The sequence below is a fragment of the Macrotis lagotis genome, chromosome 1, assembly GCF_037893015.1.
Source record: "Macrotis lagotis isolate mMagLag1 chromosome 1, bilby.v1.9.chrom.fasta, whole genome shotgun sequence".
Classification (NCBI taxonomy): domain Eukaryota; kingdom Metazoa; phylum Chordata; class Mammalia; order Peramelemorphia; family Peramelidae; genus Macrotis; species Macrotis lagotis.
The window spans coordinates 392159609-392178707 of record NC_133658.1 but is presented as its reverse complement, the minus strand read 5'-3'; the positions used below and the strand labels follow the sequence as shown (position 1 = coordinate 392178707).

General features: G+C 39.1%; 1 protein-coding gene across 2 annotated transcripts in view; it reads left to right on the top strand.

Moving 5' to 3' along the window:
- The window catches only part of CYFIP2 (cytoplasmic FMR1 interacting protein 2), a 133259-nt gene extending 114629 nt beyond the window's left edge, over positions 1 to 18630 (top strand). For both annotated transcript variants that reach the window (XM_074212525.1, XM_074212526.1), the window contains exons 27-31: positions 6786 to 6858; positions 7261 to 7355; positions 12346 to 12584; positions 13869 to 14016; positions 14892 to 18630. In XM_074212525.1, coding sequence (XP_074068626.1) covers positions 6786 to 6858; positions 7261 to 7355; positions 12346 to 12584; positions 13869 to 14016; positions 14892 to 15059 — 723 coding nt within the window. In that variant the 3' untranslated portion in view covers positions 15060 to 18630. The remainder of the gene's footprint in view (positions 1 to 6785; positions 6859 to 7260; positions 7356 to 12345; positions 12585 to 13868; positions 14017 to 14891) is intronic.
- Positions 18631 to 19099: the final 469 nt, after the last annotated feature.

Here is a 19099-nt window from a genome sequence, read left to right as displayed (position 1 = left end):
TTGTCCTTTGTTTTAGAGGAGAACTAAGGATATCAAAGGTGATGTCTTGATTTACACATGAATTGGATTAAAGTGAGATAGAGTCATCAGTCTCTCACTGTCTTTCTGAGTTTTCAAGTCCAGAGGCAAGACAATGACTGGCAATGGCCCAGGATGCAGGGGATGACCATGGCATCTTCTATGCCTGACCAAGCTTCAAGTCCTCTACAATGCCTACTCCAGCAGCCTTCATAACCATTGGAATAAATTGTTCCCATCTTCCCATTCTACTAGGGTATGCTTGACAGTAGATATTCCCCTAACTCACCAATGGGTTTGACATCTGTGAGTTGTCATACATCTAGTTTAGGTCATCTGCAGTAAAACTGAGACAGTTTTACTGGAGTGTAGCCACTGCACATGCTTCAGCTTATTGGAGCCAAGGGGGATAGTTGGGTGAATCATGTGGACCCCAAAGCTGAATAAGCAGCAGCACTGAAAAGGCTCAAAAAGTACCCATACCAGAGGTGTTATATTCTTCTGAGTAACCCATATAATGCATACATACATACATACATACATACATACATACTTATCGAGGAAGGAAGATTATTCTAGCCAGGGGTTGATAGAAGGGGTTAATAGATGCCAGAATCTGAATAAACATGAATAATATGGATCTCAAAGAAGGATATTCCTGAATGACTGGTAAAAGGAGAATCCAGTCATAGCAATATATAGAATAAGAAGTCTTACAGCTCCCAGAAAATACCAGAGTCAGAGATATGATTGAATATATAACCAGGGTTGGAAAGGGTGGTCAGGCATGCAGTATCATAGGAGGATCCTTCTGGGGATGGGTGATATAGTTTGTTTGAAGACAAGACAAGTATATACACAAAACAAGCAGTAATTCAAAAGAGTGGCAAAGGAGTAATAGTTCTATTTAAAGTGCTACTTAGTTCTTAGAAAAGAAAGATATCACTGGGGGGTTGAAATGTTTAAGGAAGGCTTTGTTGAGGAAGTGCAACTTTTATTCTAGGTAGAATTCTAATAGGCAGAGGGAATGAGGGAAGGGCTTCCCAGAAAAGGGAAAAAGAAGGAACAAAATCCTGGGACCAAAAGTGATCATGAAATTATATTTACATTCTCTCAGGAGATCAACATGGCTACAGTAATGGGTTTCTGTTGGGGAGGAATCTGAGAAAATGGAATAACAGATTGCAGACAATTTGAAAAGCTCAGGACCCTGTACAATGATGGGCGATTTTTAAAGGAAATTATATGATTCCACTTACATTTTAGAAAGATTAATTTCTTGTTATCAGCTAGGATCAGCTAACATATGGTGTCTGCTAGGCCCTGTGTAAGTACTTTATAGATATTTTCCTTTGATCCTCCCAATAGCCTAAGGAAGTAGGTGGCATTATTAGCCTCATTTTATTGTTGTTATTGTTCAGTCATTTCAGCTGATTTTTCATGACCCCATTTGAGATTTTCTTGGCAGATACTGGAGTGGTTTGCCATTTTCTTCTCCATTTTACTTTAGAGAGATGAAGAAACAGGCAAACAGAGTCAAGGGACTTGCCCAGAGTCACAGATCTATTAAGTATCTGAGGCTAGATTTGAACTCAGGAAAATAACTTCCTGACTCCAGGCCTGGTACCTACAGTGCCACCTAGCCTTCCTATCTCCATTTTAGAGATGAGTAAACTGAGGCAACCAGTTCAAGGGACTTGCCCAAAATCACACAGTTAGTGAGTGCCTAAGCTTGAATTTTAACTCAAGTGATTCTATCTGTGGGCCCAGAACTTTATGAAGATGAGGCATATATTGCAAAAGTAATCCAGTCAAACAGGACTTCTTGCTGTTTCACATATATAGATATAATATATATTTATTATATCACTCTATCCCTTTTCTTCATTGTTTTGCACCCCAAGCCTAGAATGCATGCCCCTTACCTCCATCTCTTAAAAACCTTAGTTTCCTTCAAAGCACCACATGAAGCTAGAGTTCACCCACAAAATTATTTTCAATTTATTTTGCAAACATTTTTAATAGACTTATATGCATGTATGTTAATTCTCCTGATAGAATATAAAATTCTTATAGGTAGAAATTGTTTTATTTTTGTCTTTGTATCACAGTAAGTCAGTCAGTTAGCATCTCCTAAGAGTCTTCTATGTATTTAACACCGAGCTAACTACTGGGGATACAAAGAAAAGGAAATACATAGAACTTGACCTCAAGAAACCCGTGTCCCACAGCCTAGTACAGCTTGGGTGCTTATAAAGCTAAAGCATGAACAGCAGCCACAGATGAGGAAACTGAAGCAAAGTTAGGCGGTCTGTCCACAGTCACACAGCTAGTAAATTTCTGAGGCTAGACAGGTTAAATCAGGTTAAAATTAGCCAAAAGGTCTGAAATCCAACAAAGTTAGGGATATGTTTATCTCCAAGCATATGAAAACTTCTCCCAGCAGAATGGGCGAATGAGAACAATTTGTTCCAATGGCCATGAAAACAACTGAGGTGGGTGTACTTAGAGATTGGTCAGACATTGAAGACACTAAAGTCATCCACTGCATCCCAGGACATTGTCAGTCATTTTGATTTTTGTCTTTCTATTGGACTTTAATGACTCTGGAAGAAATAGTGAGGCTGACCACTTTGCGCAACTCTGTCTCACCTGAATCCAATTCATGTGCAAGTCAGAACATAACCTGTGATGACACTGGTCCTCTACAAAATGAAGAACTCACAATAACAGGTGCTTATCTTCACATAGTAGCTACTAAATGAATTCTTTTTGATTGGCTGACTTCTTGTGGCCAAAAAATTCATCATCCGGTAGCCAACTCTGCAGTGATGAACATCTAAGATGATAAAGAAAACCAACTACATTAAAATATAGTTTACAATACATTTCTAAAAAAAGGAAAATTCACAAACTCCAAGAATCCTTGCTCTACTTAGAAAATAGTCACCAGTTGCAGGTACTGTGGTTGAAGTTATAAAATTCATAGCTTCAAGAGAATTTTTCATAGAAGAAAGGAATAAAAAGAATGGCAAAAATCCCCAAATCTAAAAGTCATTGAATGCTTGTCTGTGCATGTTGTTGTAGGTATGATACATGAAAGGGTAAACACAGGTCTTATCATACAAATGCTTAGCATTTTAATAAATAGGATCTCAAATTAGCCCACTATAATTAAATGCTAAAAAATACTTTATGCCAACCTGCCCTCTTCCCAGGAGGAAATCTGCACAGTCAAACGTATGGATTTAGTGTCCACTCTGAGGTATCAAGCAGAAACCAAAGATATGATAGCCTCTGCTGAAAGAATAGGCCAAGCAGAACAAAAATGATGAAAATGGCAGCCTTTCCTCCCTTTCACCGAATAAGCTTCCAGCCAAACTCTCAAGGGGATAGATCCTCTTTCTTATTCTGAAGGAATTGTCAATCTGTAAACCTGGTTGCCCCGAAGAGGCTCCCCCACCCCCATCACAAGTAATGTACTTACATAATTTCTAAAGCATCTCTAGTTTCAGATGTACTTGCAGTATCCCAGGCTTATCTTTCACTTCCTCCCCTGGGGATTCTGAATTGGGTTGAGATTTGTTGACTCACCTTGCAATTAATTTGAGGTTTGTTGTTTTTCACTTATTTCACTCATGTTTGATTCTTCATGACCCCATTTTGCGATTTCCTTTTCCAGTTCATTTATAGTAAGGAAACTGAGAAAACAATTTAAGTGACTTGCCCAGGGTCATACAGATAGTGTCTGAGGTCAGATCTTCCTGACTCCAGACCCTCTGTTAATGAACCTGATGATGTTATTAAGTAATGGTGAAACAACATGAGCTGACAGGATTCCCTGGCCCTGGTAAACAGTGCCCCTTACTGAGCTCATGACTCTCAGCAATGTATATAGATTCTAGGACTCATTGGTATGATCCAGCTTTTAACCAGAATATTAATTTGAGTATCTGATAAGCCCACTTTTTGTCCTGAGTCCTACTGTAGGAGCTTGGGGTTCTATGAGAGATAAGAGGTGTTTAAAATAAAGATAAAGACCATTCACTGTAAGAACAATCTTCTTATAAAGATAAGACATGCATATTTGAAAAATTACATACATATATTTGGTGAGCCAAATCTGTGATTTTATCGTATATGGAGTTTCCAAGGAGGAAGAGCCTTTAGCAAGGCAAGTTGGAATCTTCAGTCTAACTTATAGTGTTATAGTTTCCTGGATACTAAGGTGTTGTTATTTGCTCAGGCTAACACAGTCAATAAACAGCAGAAGTGGGCTATGAGGTCATATGTTCTAAGGTCATCCACTAGTCAGTGCTGCTCTGTTCACCTGGATAGATGCCAAAATTAAAGAGAATAGTAAGAAGTTTGGAGTCTAAGGAAAGGAGATATTTCTGAGAGCTAGATATTCAGGAAAACTTCACAGAGTAGGTGGAGTTTGAATTGGATTTTGAAAGAGGAATAGAATTTTCATTGAAAGGAAGAGGGTATATTAAGAGGGAAGGGTAATGGATGGCAAGGGATAATCACGATAGGAGATGCTCTGAATATTTCCTCTGGAATTTAGATGAGGAAAGGGAAATCAGTTCATAAAAAGGGCATCACTAAAAGACTTACTGAATGAGCATGGCTTCATTGGTGGAGAATTCCGACTGGCAATGAGACCCTAAGGACAAGCTATGTATGAAATTAGGAACATTAGAGTTTAGAAATTATCTAGTCCATTTATAGGTTAGAAAACTGAGACTCAAAGTTGTTAACTCTTTTTTTAACTATTTTATTGATTATTTCTGTTTTTATTCCACTGTTACTTCTCAATTTAGTTACTTTCTAATTTAGCATTCTCACCCATTAGAACCAACCCATCAGACTGACAACATGAAAAAATCCACACCAATAACCCTTTTTCCTCTACTGAAAGAAGGGATGTATGCATCATCAATTATCTAAAACTAAAATTAGACATAATTAGGCATAATTTAGACATAAATTAGACATAATTTTAGTGATAATGAGATAAGAATTCTGTCTCTTAGGATTGTTTTCATAGATGTTATTGTTGTCATTTTGTAAACTCTTCTCCTGGATCAGATTTCTTCAATATTCCTCAGTTCACACAGAGCTTCCCATGTTTCTCTCAAATCCTCATATTCATTGTTTCTTGATGCAATAACTTTCCCAAGGTCATAGAGGCTGGGATACACAAGTCTCCCAACTCTAAACCCTCTGCTATTTCCACAATAGTATTGTTATTGTACAATATTGTTTTCCTCTGCGGGCTCAAGGAAGATTTCTTCCCAAGGTTCTTATTTTTATAAAGTATTTCATTTAAGTTTTTGAAAATCCACAATTGTACTAAGAAACAGCCCCACTAAGATGGCAAAGCCAGAAGTCCCAAGGAAATGCTATGTTTTAGTTCCTCTGAGGTCCAAACATTGGTCTAAAAAAAATCTACTAAGAAGCTTTTACAATCCAGCTTTTTAAGAGGATGATGACTAGAGATATACCAGGAAGAGGGGAAAATCAATTTGGGTTTGACACCTAAAAGGGAAATTTGTTAATCCCTGCACAGAACCTTCTGTGTCTGTGTAAAGATAGGGAGTAGGAATACTCTTCTATCTTCCTCCTTAATTTTAAATCTCTTAAAAAAAGTTTCAAATTCTGAACAAACATATTTTTTTGCATCATAGTACAATGTGTCTAGCTCATACAGTATGTAATAAATATGCATGCAAACAATGTTCAGAGTATCTTGGAAGTTATTAAAGCATATCTATTGTAAATTCACATTTTTCATCTTTTCCCATATATATGGAAGAAATGGCAATCACTTCTAGGATTAGCTGGTAGAGAACCTAGAAGTCCTAGCAAAAAAATTTAATGGGCATGAATACAGTCATCAGATATATGAAGGAATTTACATAATATAGCAGGAGTAATAAGGAAGTTCAAAAGAGAGATAGATCTAGGGGAAAAGTTGAGTTCTGCAAATGGCAGTTTGTGTGATTAGTTTGTGATCATATTGTTCACTCTGGCATACTGATTTCCTTTTCTGATTTGTTCAGATAGCTGGGCTAGAAGAATGTACAATATTTTCTCTTAGTTAACATGTCCAGGAACTACAGTTAGGCTCATTGGCTTATCAGACAATTCCCGTTTTCCAGAAGGGATAAAAGCCAAGATGTGTTGCCCCCAAAGCTTCTGGCCAAATCCATATTCCTCTTCAATTCACTGCTTAGAATGTAAGTTTCTTCTAGCATTTTGTACAATGCCTGGCAAATTGTAACCATTTAATAAATGCATATGAGTTGACTAGTATAGGAGCTTAACCTGGGATCTATGATCAATTTTTTAAAAATATCTTTAGGCTTGTGAGGACTTTGGGGACTCCCTATATTTCAACAAAATTAATTTCCTTTTAATCAGATATATATTTTTATGCACTTAAAAATATTATTCTGAGAAGAGATCCACTGGCTTCACCATTCTGTCAAAGAGATCCATTTGGCCATGGTGCTAAAGTCTGAATGCTTTGGTTTAGAGAGCTGCTTTTGCATTATTGAAAAAAAAATCTTAAAAACAGATAACTAGGGCAGGCATGACTGAGCATGACAATTGGTCCTTAGAGTCTTGCATTCAGATTCATCAGGCAAAGATTGATCACATATGCTCAACCACCCAGAACACTAGAAACATTAGCATTCTTAGATTAAAATGACTGACTTTATCTTCCTCCCTCATTCTTCCTTTCTCCCTCCTCCCTATAGTCTCAGGAGGAAGTCTGTGATTTGCTCCATGCTGCTCCATTCCAGAACATTTTGCCTCGAGTCTACATTAAAGGTAAGAAAATCCTGAGGGATATCATAGGCTGAACTAAGGGACTAGTCCTGAGTCTAACTGATTCTCAGAAATATTTCCCAAAGGGATTTGCCTTTCTTTGAAGTTTTTTTGTAAATGAGCAGACTTGAGGCTGTTATTCAAGCATTAGTGACTCCCAGCAAGGGATGAATAGGGCATAATAATAAAAAAGCAGAGAGGATTTTGCCATTTCAGTCCAAGTAAGCATATAACTCAGGATTTTCATGCCTTTTACACAAAAATGGAACTCACTGATTAATAATCAGAGTTTAAATCTGACTTCCAAGTTCATTTATAAATATCCCCCTAGATATTACAATAGGATTATGTCTCTAGGTTCAGTATTTGCTCTCTTTTTTTTTTGTCCACTGTTTGCCTAAACAGAAGGGGAACGCTTAGAAGTCCGGATGAAACGACTGGAAGCAAAGTATGCCCCTCTTCACCTTGTCCCTCTCATAGAACGGCTGGGGACCCCTCAGGTAAGAACTCAAGTGGAGAGAAAGCCTCCTTCAACATCTCTGGAAGTGTTCCCAACTATTCCAGCAGCCTTAGGATTGATGAAAAAGAGAATTAAAAAAAAATCAAGAGGTTAATAATATAAAGAGGCACAAATCATGCATAATGGCACATTTTAATTCACACTAGAATGCATGAGACCTAACTTAAGATGCCCAGGTGCCAGGGTATGAGGGAATAGATGGAACGAAAATGGGATTCAAGGCAAAGAAGCCATCGGGTGTTAGTCCCTAGAAGGGGAGCTGGGCAGACCTTAGGTACTTTGATATTCAGGGTTATAATAGGAGGAGAAAGGGACTCAATGATGGTCCTCTAGGAGACTGCCCTTGAAATGGGCCACTCATTTTATACCAAGAGAGGTAAGTCTGAAAATGTAAATTAAAACCAGATTATAGGGAGCCTTAAATACCAGGCCAAGGAGTTTGTATATCATTTGGGGGAGTATAGAGTGCCACCAAAGTTTCTTGAGAAGAGGAATGAAGAGGTCTATGTTGTCCACTAGGAAGATTAATTTGACAACATGTGAATTGGATCTGGTGTAAGAAAGTTTTGTAATACCTGACCCAGAATACTAGATAATATGAAAATGTGGAAATCCAGAGTCCTTTGAGAACTGCCTTAAGCTACTGTTTAGGAAATATTCCTCTAATAACTTCCATTTCTATAGAACTTTAAAGTTTTTCTTCATAGCAACCATTTTAGGTAGGTAGTCTAAATTTTATCTCCATTTTACAGATGAAGAAACTGAAAGTCATACATGGGACCCTCCTGAGGGTGGCAATCAAGCTTTTGAATGGCCTACCTAGTGTCTTTGTTATTTGAGAATCAATTGAAATAACTGAGAATATTTAGTTTGGAGAAAAGCAAGTTTGAGGTGGAAATTATAGCTCTGTTCATTCATTTGGATTGATATCATTCAGAAAATAGATTAAATTTGTTCCCTTTGGCTCCACAAGGAAGAACTAGGAGCAACTAGTAGTTGCAAAGGGGAAAATTTAAGTTTGATGTCAGAAAAAAAAAAACTTGCTAATATTTGATGCTGTCCAAAAGTGGTGGTTTACACTTCAAAACAGATGAAATTAGATGATCTCTTATCTGGTGTGTTCTTGAGGGGATTCCCTTTGAGTATAGCTTGGATGGGTTCTGAAGTTCCTTATGGTTACAAAATTCCCTGATTCTGGAAGGAGGATGGAGGCAGAGAGATAAGTTTGGAGGCTGTTGCAATAGTCTAGGTAAGTAGGTGAGAAAAGGTTCCTAAATCATGTTGGTGACAGTGAACATGGGAATAGAGTATAGATACAAGAAGCATTACAGAAAATACAAACCCAGGTATTCCCAATGTCAACCCTGCCTAGAAGACTCTAGGGTTCTGGCATCATATCACAACCATGCTCTTCCAGTATGTCAGAGAGACTGGGGCAGCCAGGCAGGATGGGGAATAGAGTACTTGGCTTGGAATCAGGAATCAAATTTAGCCTCAGACACTAGTTATGTGACCCAGGGTAATTCACTTAACCTCTCTGTGCCTCATATATAAAATTGAGAGGGTTAGATTTGATGAAATCTAAAGTCCCTTTCATCTCTAAATGGATGGCCTTATGGTTGTTCTTAGGAATGTGGCATCCATCCCAGATACATCCTTCAGATGTAGGCATTATTACTGCAGGACTCAGGAAAATATGACCAGAAATACCACACAACATTTCAGGCGTACGAAACATCCTGGCGGGGGGGGGGGGGGAATTCAATGAAATAAATATTAAGTACCCAAAATATCATGGACATGAGGATTTCAGGGGATGCAGACTGATAGGACATAGGAATAACTCTCTAGGCCCTGTTAAATGTAACTACGAAAACCCAGGTAACACTTGGAGCATTCCCAGAGCCAGACCCATGGACTCCTGTTTTTCTCCTATATACTCTCTGCACTCACTACCACATAGAGGGCAACTAGTATACAAGTTTTGTTCCTTTCATCAGCCTGCCCTAAATAGCCTGGCTGACTGCTAGAAGACTTAATGCCACCACCCTAATGCCTCCCTGTTCTTTTCCTTAGTAGAGGGAATCAGACAGTGTAGACTCCCATGACTAGGAAGCCACCAACTCTCCACCCCCCACCCCCGCAAAGTTCCCACAACAGGCACTTAGGGGTTTCTTCTTGGAGTCTTCTGTCACTTCATTGTCAATTAGAAAGATAGATTAGAAAGATAGATAGATCTTAGTATAGTTTTAATTTAATAGCTTAAAACTGCAGTAGACTGAAGCTTTAAGCTGCATTTAAAACTTTAGGGATACCCTATTTATGTAAAATATGTTGCCAATTCTAAAGACCCCTGAATGTTTATTATTATCATTGTTATTTGAGCTGGAAGGGAACTTTTGAAAGCATCCTGGAACAGCAGTTCAGATACCATGTTAATGAGCACATTTTCAGGCTAGTTCCCCAGTGGGTAGGATCAGATAGTCCAAGATTTCCTTTTAGGGAATATTCCCTTAAGCCAGCAGAGTGCAAACTTGTCTTATGTGTGTAAGTGCTCTCCCACAAGAATTTGGGCTCCAGTTTTTAATGCCTGGCATCTGTTTACTGTTAGAAAAATATGAATCACTTCATGGTTCTGTTTAATAAACTGTCTTTGGGCCTGTTAGAATTCCCTAGTCAAACACTCAGTATTTATCAAGTTAAATTCCCTTTCGGTTTTGTCCAAGTTGGAAAGGAGCTAGCAATTTTGTAAACCATTCTCCCTTCAAGAAATGATGCAAACCTTAGTCATCCAAACAATGTCAGGAAAGCTAACAAAACAGTTTGGGGGCCAGTAAGAGTTCATCGGAGGACTCAGCAAAAGCTAGAATAGTGTCTAATGAGTTGTACCACATATACAAAAGGTGTTAAGGGGCCCCCTGAACTTGTCTTCTTAAGTTGCCATATTTTCTAGAAACATTAGAACCCGAGTTTGCAGGGATGTGTCAAGGACAACCCCCCCCCCCAATTAACAAAGATAAGAGGTCTTTTATTGTTGACAATTGGGATATGTCTCAGAAACCAGTGGCAGTTTTCTATTGTAACTTAGCATAGTAGGAAAAGTGTTTGATTAGAAGTCACTTCATTTTTAACTCGCTGTGTCAACTATTTTGTTGACACATTCTGTATGTCACTCAGTAGGATGTAAACTCCTTGAAGTTAGAAACTGTTTTTCCTTTTGTCCTTGTATTTCCAAGCCCTAACCCTAGCCCTAACCTGTATCTGGTACACACTTAGGGGCACCTCCCTCTGAAACAGAATGACAGTACTGTACCTTCCTTGCCTATTTGACCTGAGGAGACTGGGTGCATAGATATAAGGCTTCTCTTCCTAGTAAATAAGTTGACTTAGGAGACAGAAATGAAAAAGTTACTTGAGTAGTACAAAATTAGAGCCAAAGGCTACCATAAGGGATAGTTGAACCAAGTTTGGATAATTAATCTCAACTCTGGAAATATTTCTGTCTAAAAAAAACCAGAACTGGTCACCTAGAATTAGGGCATCCTTTCCCTAAAGACAGAGTTGGAGAAACATCAAGAATATCTTCATGTATGGAAATCCTTTTTCTTGACTCTTGCAGACTACTCTCTTGTTTGTATCTGTCATAGCAATCCCTAGTAGCTTCATTGCAACAGGCTTTTCTAATGAACTATAAATCTCAACTTTACCAATTATTGTTCATTGATTACATTTGAAGTTCCTGGGGGAAAGAGGAGGAGGAAAATTCTTAACTTTATAAGAAAACTTCTTTTAAATTTCTAGGATCATAAGGATATAGTAGAATGAGACATTTCTGAGAAGGCTTTCATTCAAAGTCTCAAGAAGGTGGAATTTTATGACCTGGTTCCTAAATTTTATGTTCTGTCTAATGTTTGAGGACAGAAAACGGTGAATTAACTCTTCCAAGACAGTCTGTTGAAACACCCATTTCATGTTAGTGACATTGTGGTAATTTCATTTGATTAATGAATCCAGAACAAAAGGTGAATAGCTAGAGGGGTAAAGGGATGATCCACAATGATCCAGGGTGGATGACTTGATGAGATGTAAGGATGATCTGATGGACTGGAGCTGTTAATTAGAACAAGCTAGTTAAGTCTGCTCTCACTCACCAATCAGAACAGCTAAATCCAGGGCAGGAGGTTTCAAACCTGGATGAATTAATTCCTCCAAGGACTGTGGGTATTTTTTCTTGTAGTTCAATCCCAAGGTACTGTTTCAGGTGGAGAATAGCAAGACAAGCTTAGGAGAGATAGCAAGATAGACAGGGTTCTGAGTGTTGTAAGGTTAGTATTCTTTTGCACCAAAGACCTCCTCCAGTGCTTCATCGTGGCATGGAAATGACCCTGGAGTCTCAAGCTATGGCAGCAGAGTATCATCTCTGGCATTTCCTACCAAACTAGAAAAGCATCAATCAAACTACCATTTATCAAGTGCCCTCTATCTGCCAAGAATCTGAGATAAAAAGACCCAAAGCAAGCAGTCCTGCCTTTATTGAGCTTAAGTTCTGGTGGGGGAAACAACTTATACATAAATAAATTGAAACATAATATATAGTAAAATAAATTGAGAGAGGGTATAAGGACTTCAGATTATGTGACTGTCATCTGAAGAACCTTCTAAGATCACTACTGGGTGATGCAATTCATGAAGACTCTGATTGGACTCTGATATGGAAGAGTCCCAGTCTGTAGTAGTGGAGGAAATATTCACACTAAGAAAATCATAAAATGTTGAATGAAATCTTAGAGTACTGGAGAATCCATTGATATTTCATCCCCAACCAAAACCTCAGTCTTCTTTGTGAATAAATTCCAGATTCTGCTGATTTGGGAACTAGAGCAAAGGGAGGGGAAGGAAGGAAAGAAAATCTCAAAGAACAGGAGGAGAGAGAACTACCCTCAAGCTTTCACAGATACTTTCTTTCCCAGCAAATTGCGATTGCCAGAGAAGGAGATCTTCTGACCAAGGAGCGACTGTGTTGTGGGCTGTCCATGTTCGAAGTCATCTTGACGCGCATCCGGAGCTACCTCCAGGATCCCATATGGCGAGGCCCACCCCCTACTAATGGCGTCATGCATGTGGATGAGTGTGTGGAGTTTCACCGTCTCTGGAGTGCCATGCAATTTGTATACTGCATCCCTGTGGGGACCAACGAATTTACAGCTGAGTAAGTGATTGGAGAGGTGAGGGGAAGAAGCCCCCATCTCTAAAGTTTCCCTGCTAAGTATTCAGTAATTCACTCTTGGAAATCCCTATGGGGAGAATACAAGATAAGTTAAAATTACGAGTCCTTGCCTGCCATCAAGGATTGTATAGTCTATTGGAAAGATAAAGATGTGCATACAGAAACTGAAGCAAACCCTAAATAGTACATCATAGGCAAAATAAGATGGTGTATCATAAAGGCATTTGTTCTTCAATATAAACAGCAAATACTGAGAAAAATTAGAAAAAGGAAAATTCATGGTCAGATGATGCCATTAGAAAAGGCTGCTTAGGGGGAAAAAGTACTTGAATTAGGCTTCAAAGAATGAATAAGATATAGATGGGAAGAGAGGAGGGAAGGCAATCAGAAGAAAGAAAAAACGAAAGAGTAAAACAAAGTATAAAAGCTGGAAGAAGCAGAAAGAAAAAGAAGAGACTAGCCAGACTGGAGTAAAGGGTTTACATAGTGACAAGTATGTCGGTCAAGTAATTTATAGTGAAGATGACTTAAGTTGTGTGGAACCAGATTTTGAAAGTCAGAATCAGAATAAAAGGTATTAAGAAGCTAGTCTTCCAAGTTTCTTAGTTGAGCCTGGAGTCACGAAGATCTGAGTTCAAATCCCACATCAGATATCTACTAGGTGTGTGACCCTGGGCAAATCATTTAACCTATCTTTGCCTTAGTTGCTTCAGCTGCAAAATGGGGATAATAGTATGTATGTATGTATGTATGTATATATATATATATACATAACTATATATGTATATACATAACTATATATAAAATTAAAATTATTATTATTATTATTAAGGATAGTAAATATCAATAAGTTGATGCCTACTATCTCATAGGAACATTGATATAAATGGAAAAGAATCTTAGAAGTCTTTGAGTCTAACTACCTCATTTTACAGATGAGGAAACCAAGGCACAAAAAGGTCAAGTGATTTGCCAACAGTCACATAACTAGAAAGTGTCTGAGATGGTATCTGAACTCAGGCCTTTCTGACTCAAATCCAAAACACTCTCCATTATATCATGCATCTCACCTCCAAATCCTATGGATAAGATTTGCTCATTCATACCAAGGTACAGTTTGGGAATAAAAGGATAAAGATGATCAAAATGGTTGAAACCCTTCTACCTCTGGGACCATGCTACCAGTCAGGTCCTGGTAGGGATTTAGGAGAATCTTTTTTCCCAAACTTCCTCCTCATTCCAGGATCCTGCTTTCTTCTCTCCTAGGCAATGCTTTGGAGATGGCTTGAACTGGGCTGGCTGCTCTGTCATTGTCCTCCTTGGACAGCAGAGGCGGTTTGATTTGTTTGACTTCTGTTACCATCTGCTGAAGGTGCAGAGGCAGGATGGGAAGGATGAGATCATAAAAAATGTGGTGAGTAAAACAGGGTGGATGGGAAAATGGGGGGTCTAAGGGAGAATGTAGAGACAGAGTGCAAGAAAGTAGAAAAGACAAAAAAATTAAATTAAAATGAAACAAAATAAAAGAAAAGAAATCAGACTATTCCAACAAATTCAGAAAGATATAATGACTGAGCTAGGTGAGGAGTTAGTGTGAAGCAATGAGTTTGGAGCTCATAAGATAATGGAATGAGTCAAGTCACCTCACAGGACAGAGAAAGAATACAGAATTCCCCCCCAAAATCTCCTTTCTTTCTTTTGAGAGATTTGTATTTTATTTTATTTTTGATACTTGTTTTTATTTTCCCCAATTACATGTTCAAACAATGCAAAATTTTTTTTAAGTTTTGAGATCCAAATGCTTTCATTCCCACCTTCTCCCTGAGATGGTAAGCAATCAGATATTGGTTATACATGTACAAGAAAGAAAGTGAAAAATAGTATACTTAAGTTTGTATTCAATCAATATCATTTCTTTCTCTGGAAGACCTTTCTGGTCTTCTCCACAGTTTGTTGCTAGGATTGGAAATTAAACTGCAGATGCTCAACAGTAATCCATTTGTGAATCTTCCTAGGGACCAAGTACAAAGGACAGCTCTGACCAAAGGAGGAAGCATAGTACAATGAGTAAAAATTCTATAGTCAGTTATGCTGAACCATGAGTCCTTTGGGGTTGTTTTGGATCATTGTATTGCTGAGAATATCTGGTTGGGTTTTATCAGGATTAGACTGTAAGAGTAGGAAACGGTACACTTTCTCATTGTGACCCTTGTGCCTTCTCTCATCTCTCTGTTCTCTTTGTCTGTCCTTCCTTGTATTTCCCATCCCCACTCATCATCTTTGCTACAGCCCCTGAAGAAGATGGCTGACAGAATTCGCAAATACCAGATTCTAAACAACGAGGTCTTTGCTATCTTGAACAAATATATGAAATCAGTAGAGACGGACAGTACCACCGTGGAGCACGTTCGCTGCTTCCAGCCACCCATCCACCAGTCCTTGGCTACCACTTGCTAAGTGTAGAGGTTCCTTAAGAAGAACCTTTCAGGAGTTGGAGGGGAGGGACTGCCTCCAGACTGTGTCAGGGCTGGCTCAGGAAACTGGTGACCTGTGGGCTGGACATCGAACCAAACCAGATACCCCAAGCACACCTTGACCCAAGCCAAGAGCTGGGCATGTGCATGCTCTTCCATGACATCTTCGTGGTTGGTTTCTCCCATAGCTTATAAAAGAAAAAAAAAGACATTCAAAAATGGCAGTGCGTGCTTTTTCTTCCTCATTTTCTTCTGTGTTGATACTAAGAATTTATAGTTTGACCCTTTGGCATCCCCACAGCCTCCAGCTCTTCCCATCGCACGACTGTGGCTGATCCTTAAGGCCTTCCATCTTGTGTCCATCTCTGCAAACATAGCCATCTATGACCTCGTGCTGATATCTGCAGGCTTCAAGTGGGATGGAAACCTCTGGTGTCCATGATTCTCTGGAGAAGCAGCAGCAGAACTTAGAACCAAGGGCAAGGAGTACCTGCCTGCCTGCCTTGAGACACAGGTCTTGGTCAGACCCCAACTCTTCAGCACATCCCACATTCCTGATCTTGTCCATTCTCTTTGGTACCTGTCTTCTCCTACTCCTCCAAACCACATTGGACTCCAGGGACTTCAGCCCCAAGAGCACTCAAAGACTGAATAGCTGTCCTCCAAGGGCTATTGGGCAGTGCCCACCCACATGCAGTACATGAAGTTTCTTGGTGGTGTTTCCTGCTGGAGATGGTGCTTGCTTTTGCTTTTTTCTGACTCTAAAAGAAAATTAGTAATCCTCTCCACCCCACCCAACTGCTGCTCTCCAGGAGGGAATTTATAATTTCATTCTCCCTACAGCACATGGAATAGTATCAAGATTAGGAAGAACTGCAAAGGACCTATAGGACACAGCCCTCCTAAAGCATTTATGGCCTTTACATTCCTAAATATAAAAGCCCTTTTAACCTAGGGACCTTTATGGTCTTCTCTATGGTTTGTTGCTAGGATTGGAAATTGAATTGCAGATGCTCAGCAGCAATCCATTTGTAAATCTTCCTGGGGACCAGGTACAAAGGACAGCTCTGACCAAAGGAGGAAGCAGAGTATTGACTCCATAGTCAGATATCCTGAGTTCAAATCTCACTTCTGATACTTACTATGTGACCTTCAGTAAATTATTTAATCTCTTTGGTCATTAGTTTCTTCATATGCAAAATGAGAGATCAGACTAGATGACCTCTAAGGTCCTTTCCAGTTCTAAATCTATAATCTCATGAAATCTCAGTAAATGTCAGGGAGAAATCATTTCACTCACAATCAGATATAGCCTGTTGCAGGAAGAAGTGGGGTGGAGAGGGAAATGGTAAAGGAGAACTTGTTACCTTAAGTTTAGGGGCATGAATCTCTCTCACAAATGCTTCCACTTACTCCCAGCTCCCTAGTTAAACTTTTCCAAAATTCCACTTGCCTATAGGACGATAAATGACTTTTACAAAGGGAATAGGAATTCCTTTTCTAATATAAATGTCAGAATTGCATTGAGGTAAATGTCCCATGGTGGGGGTTCTTTTTCTCTTTCATTGGGTGCTTTGGCCATGGGCAAGTGACAACATTTAAAGTGCCTCTTTGGGCAGTCTCTGTCCCCTGAGAGATGGAATTCAAAGGGCAATCTCTGAAAGAGGGTGCATGCTGATCAGCTAGGCCAGTTTTACTGTAAGGAAAGGCAAGAGGAAAAGAGACTTGAAGCTAGTTGAATACATTCATGCCCCAAGTAAGGCAAGGGGAAAACAGAAGGTAGACACACAGAGGCCTCCTATGAGAGAACTCCTGAGAGGCACTACTCTCCACCTGGGCTCTGTGAACCTTTTGGGCATTCCTGAGCAGCTTCCCCAAACTGTTGGAGGAGACTGTGGGCCAGAAAGAAAGATAAGAGGCATTGGGGTGCAAAAAAATTACACTGGATTTGGAGTTGAAGAACTAAGGTTCAAATCCTAGCCCTGCCACTTATTACCTATGTGGCCGTGGGCAAGTCCCTTAACCTTTGTTGGTCTCCGTTTTCATATCTATAAAATGAGGGGGTTGAACTACATGGTTTCTGAGGTCCCTTCCAGATCTGTGATGCTATGATTTATCAAAGGGGCTGATTATCAACAGGTAAAAGCTTGGAATTCTCTAATGGAGAGAACCATTCTTTCCTTTTCTACATCAAGCCAGTGGTGCTTCCCAAGATAGTGGAAGGGACAGATTCATTAGCAATCAGAAGCTACAGCAACCCAGATCCTCTCTTCTTGTTGCTAATAAAATTACCAGAAGAGCCACAAATCCTAGGTCTATTAGGTCAAAAGATTTAGTGTGGTCAATCAGATTCTTCCTGGGAAGAACAGCTATTGACCTATCAAGATATCTCAAGCTGCTATTGAGTTCCTTAGTACTTGATTTGCCACATTCAATCTAGGGTTCCCAGTCAAGGTGGGTTGTTCTTCCAATAGTCTTATGCTAACCCTATGGCTGAGTATAGCCCTTAGGCAAAGCCCATTCTCTGTGTGAACCCTGTCTCTAGGGTTTTTAGAAAGATAGAATCTGGTTCAGGGCACTTTGCCATTTGAACATCTTAGAAGGTGGCTTTCAATCAAGATGTAGTCCTGGCAGCTCAAAGAAGACACCTAGATCCTCTTACAATCCCAGGTGGGATGAAATGAAGCTCTCTCTAACACTAGCAGACACCTACCTGGCTTTTGCCAAAAGACATCCAATGCAAATATGAGTCAATTCTGGAATTTGGACTATAGACTCTTTGAAAAGCCAATGTTGATCAATAAGAGTTCAATCCACTCAACATGGCTGTAATTGTCTGAGAGTAGGTTAATCAGATTGCTGATCTAATACCCCTCCCCAGGGAAATAGATAACCCTATCTCAGGTTTAAGGTTTATTTACTTTTTAAGATATAGATTTACCTGGGAATGATTCATTTTCACAGGTTTGTCCTAGGTTATATAGAAGGATGACATCACCTCAAAAATCTCCCACTTCAAATTCCCTTGCAAGTTAATATTCTTAATTCTTGCAGCTGAAAATGTCAAATCTGAAGCCTTTGGAAATTTGTGAATTTGTGGTATTTTCTTTTTTTCATTCTATTTTCTAGCAGCACTTCTTTATGGACACTCAACATAAAAGTCCAATATCTCCATGACCTCCTCCCTGTTCCCTAACCCCACCCCACCCCCAGTATTATTGGCCCAGCTTAATTGGTGTGTGTCCAAGAACCAGAAAAAACTTGGTTTTTAAGAGTTTAAAAAAAATCTGTTTGCAGAAATTGTCAAATGTACCATATTTGTATTGAGTCTTTGGGGATTTTTTGTACAATGAATTTACATTTATTTATGGTGAGTTATATTTACTCTAGTGATAAAATCATGGTGTTAAATTCTTACATCATATTTGCTATGCAGCCGAAGAAGATATTTTGGTTTGTATTTTGGGGGGTATTTGTGTTGAGTTGATAGATGTTTCCATCTCCATTAAAACTGCTTCTGAACTGGTAAAACCAGCATCACAGTCTCCAGTTTTTGTCATTTTCAAACTATGAAAGAATGACTCATTGAAAGAAATAGTTTAGAAAATTTTAATGATCAAATGGGGAGATTAAAAAAAAAACCAGGGGAAGCTGTACAGCCTCATCTTCTGTGGTTAGTATAGATTCTGTGTCTAAAAAGTACAGATCCAGACAAAGTCCAAAAGAAGCCAACCCCCTGTCACAAGGAGTTTTCAGTCTAGTTGGAAGAGGGATGCATAGGAGTACTGAGGCTTGAATTTAGTCAAGGTTCTCCCATTAACTTGGACAAGTCATTTTTAGAGTTACAAGTCAATTTTAGTCAGTTTGTCAGTATTTTAATTACAGAAGTCAATTACCAGCAAGGGTCTATGACCAATCCTAATGTTTATTAATATTTGAGTTTTTTTCATCACCTAGATAATATATCAAACTGAATGGGTCTCAGAAGGGAAGGGAGATGAGAGGGAAGGGCTGTCTTGGTAG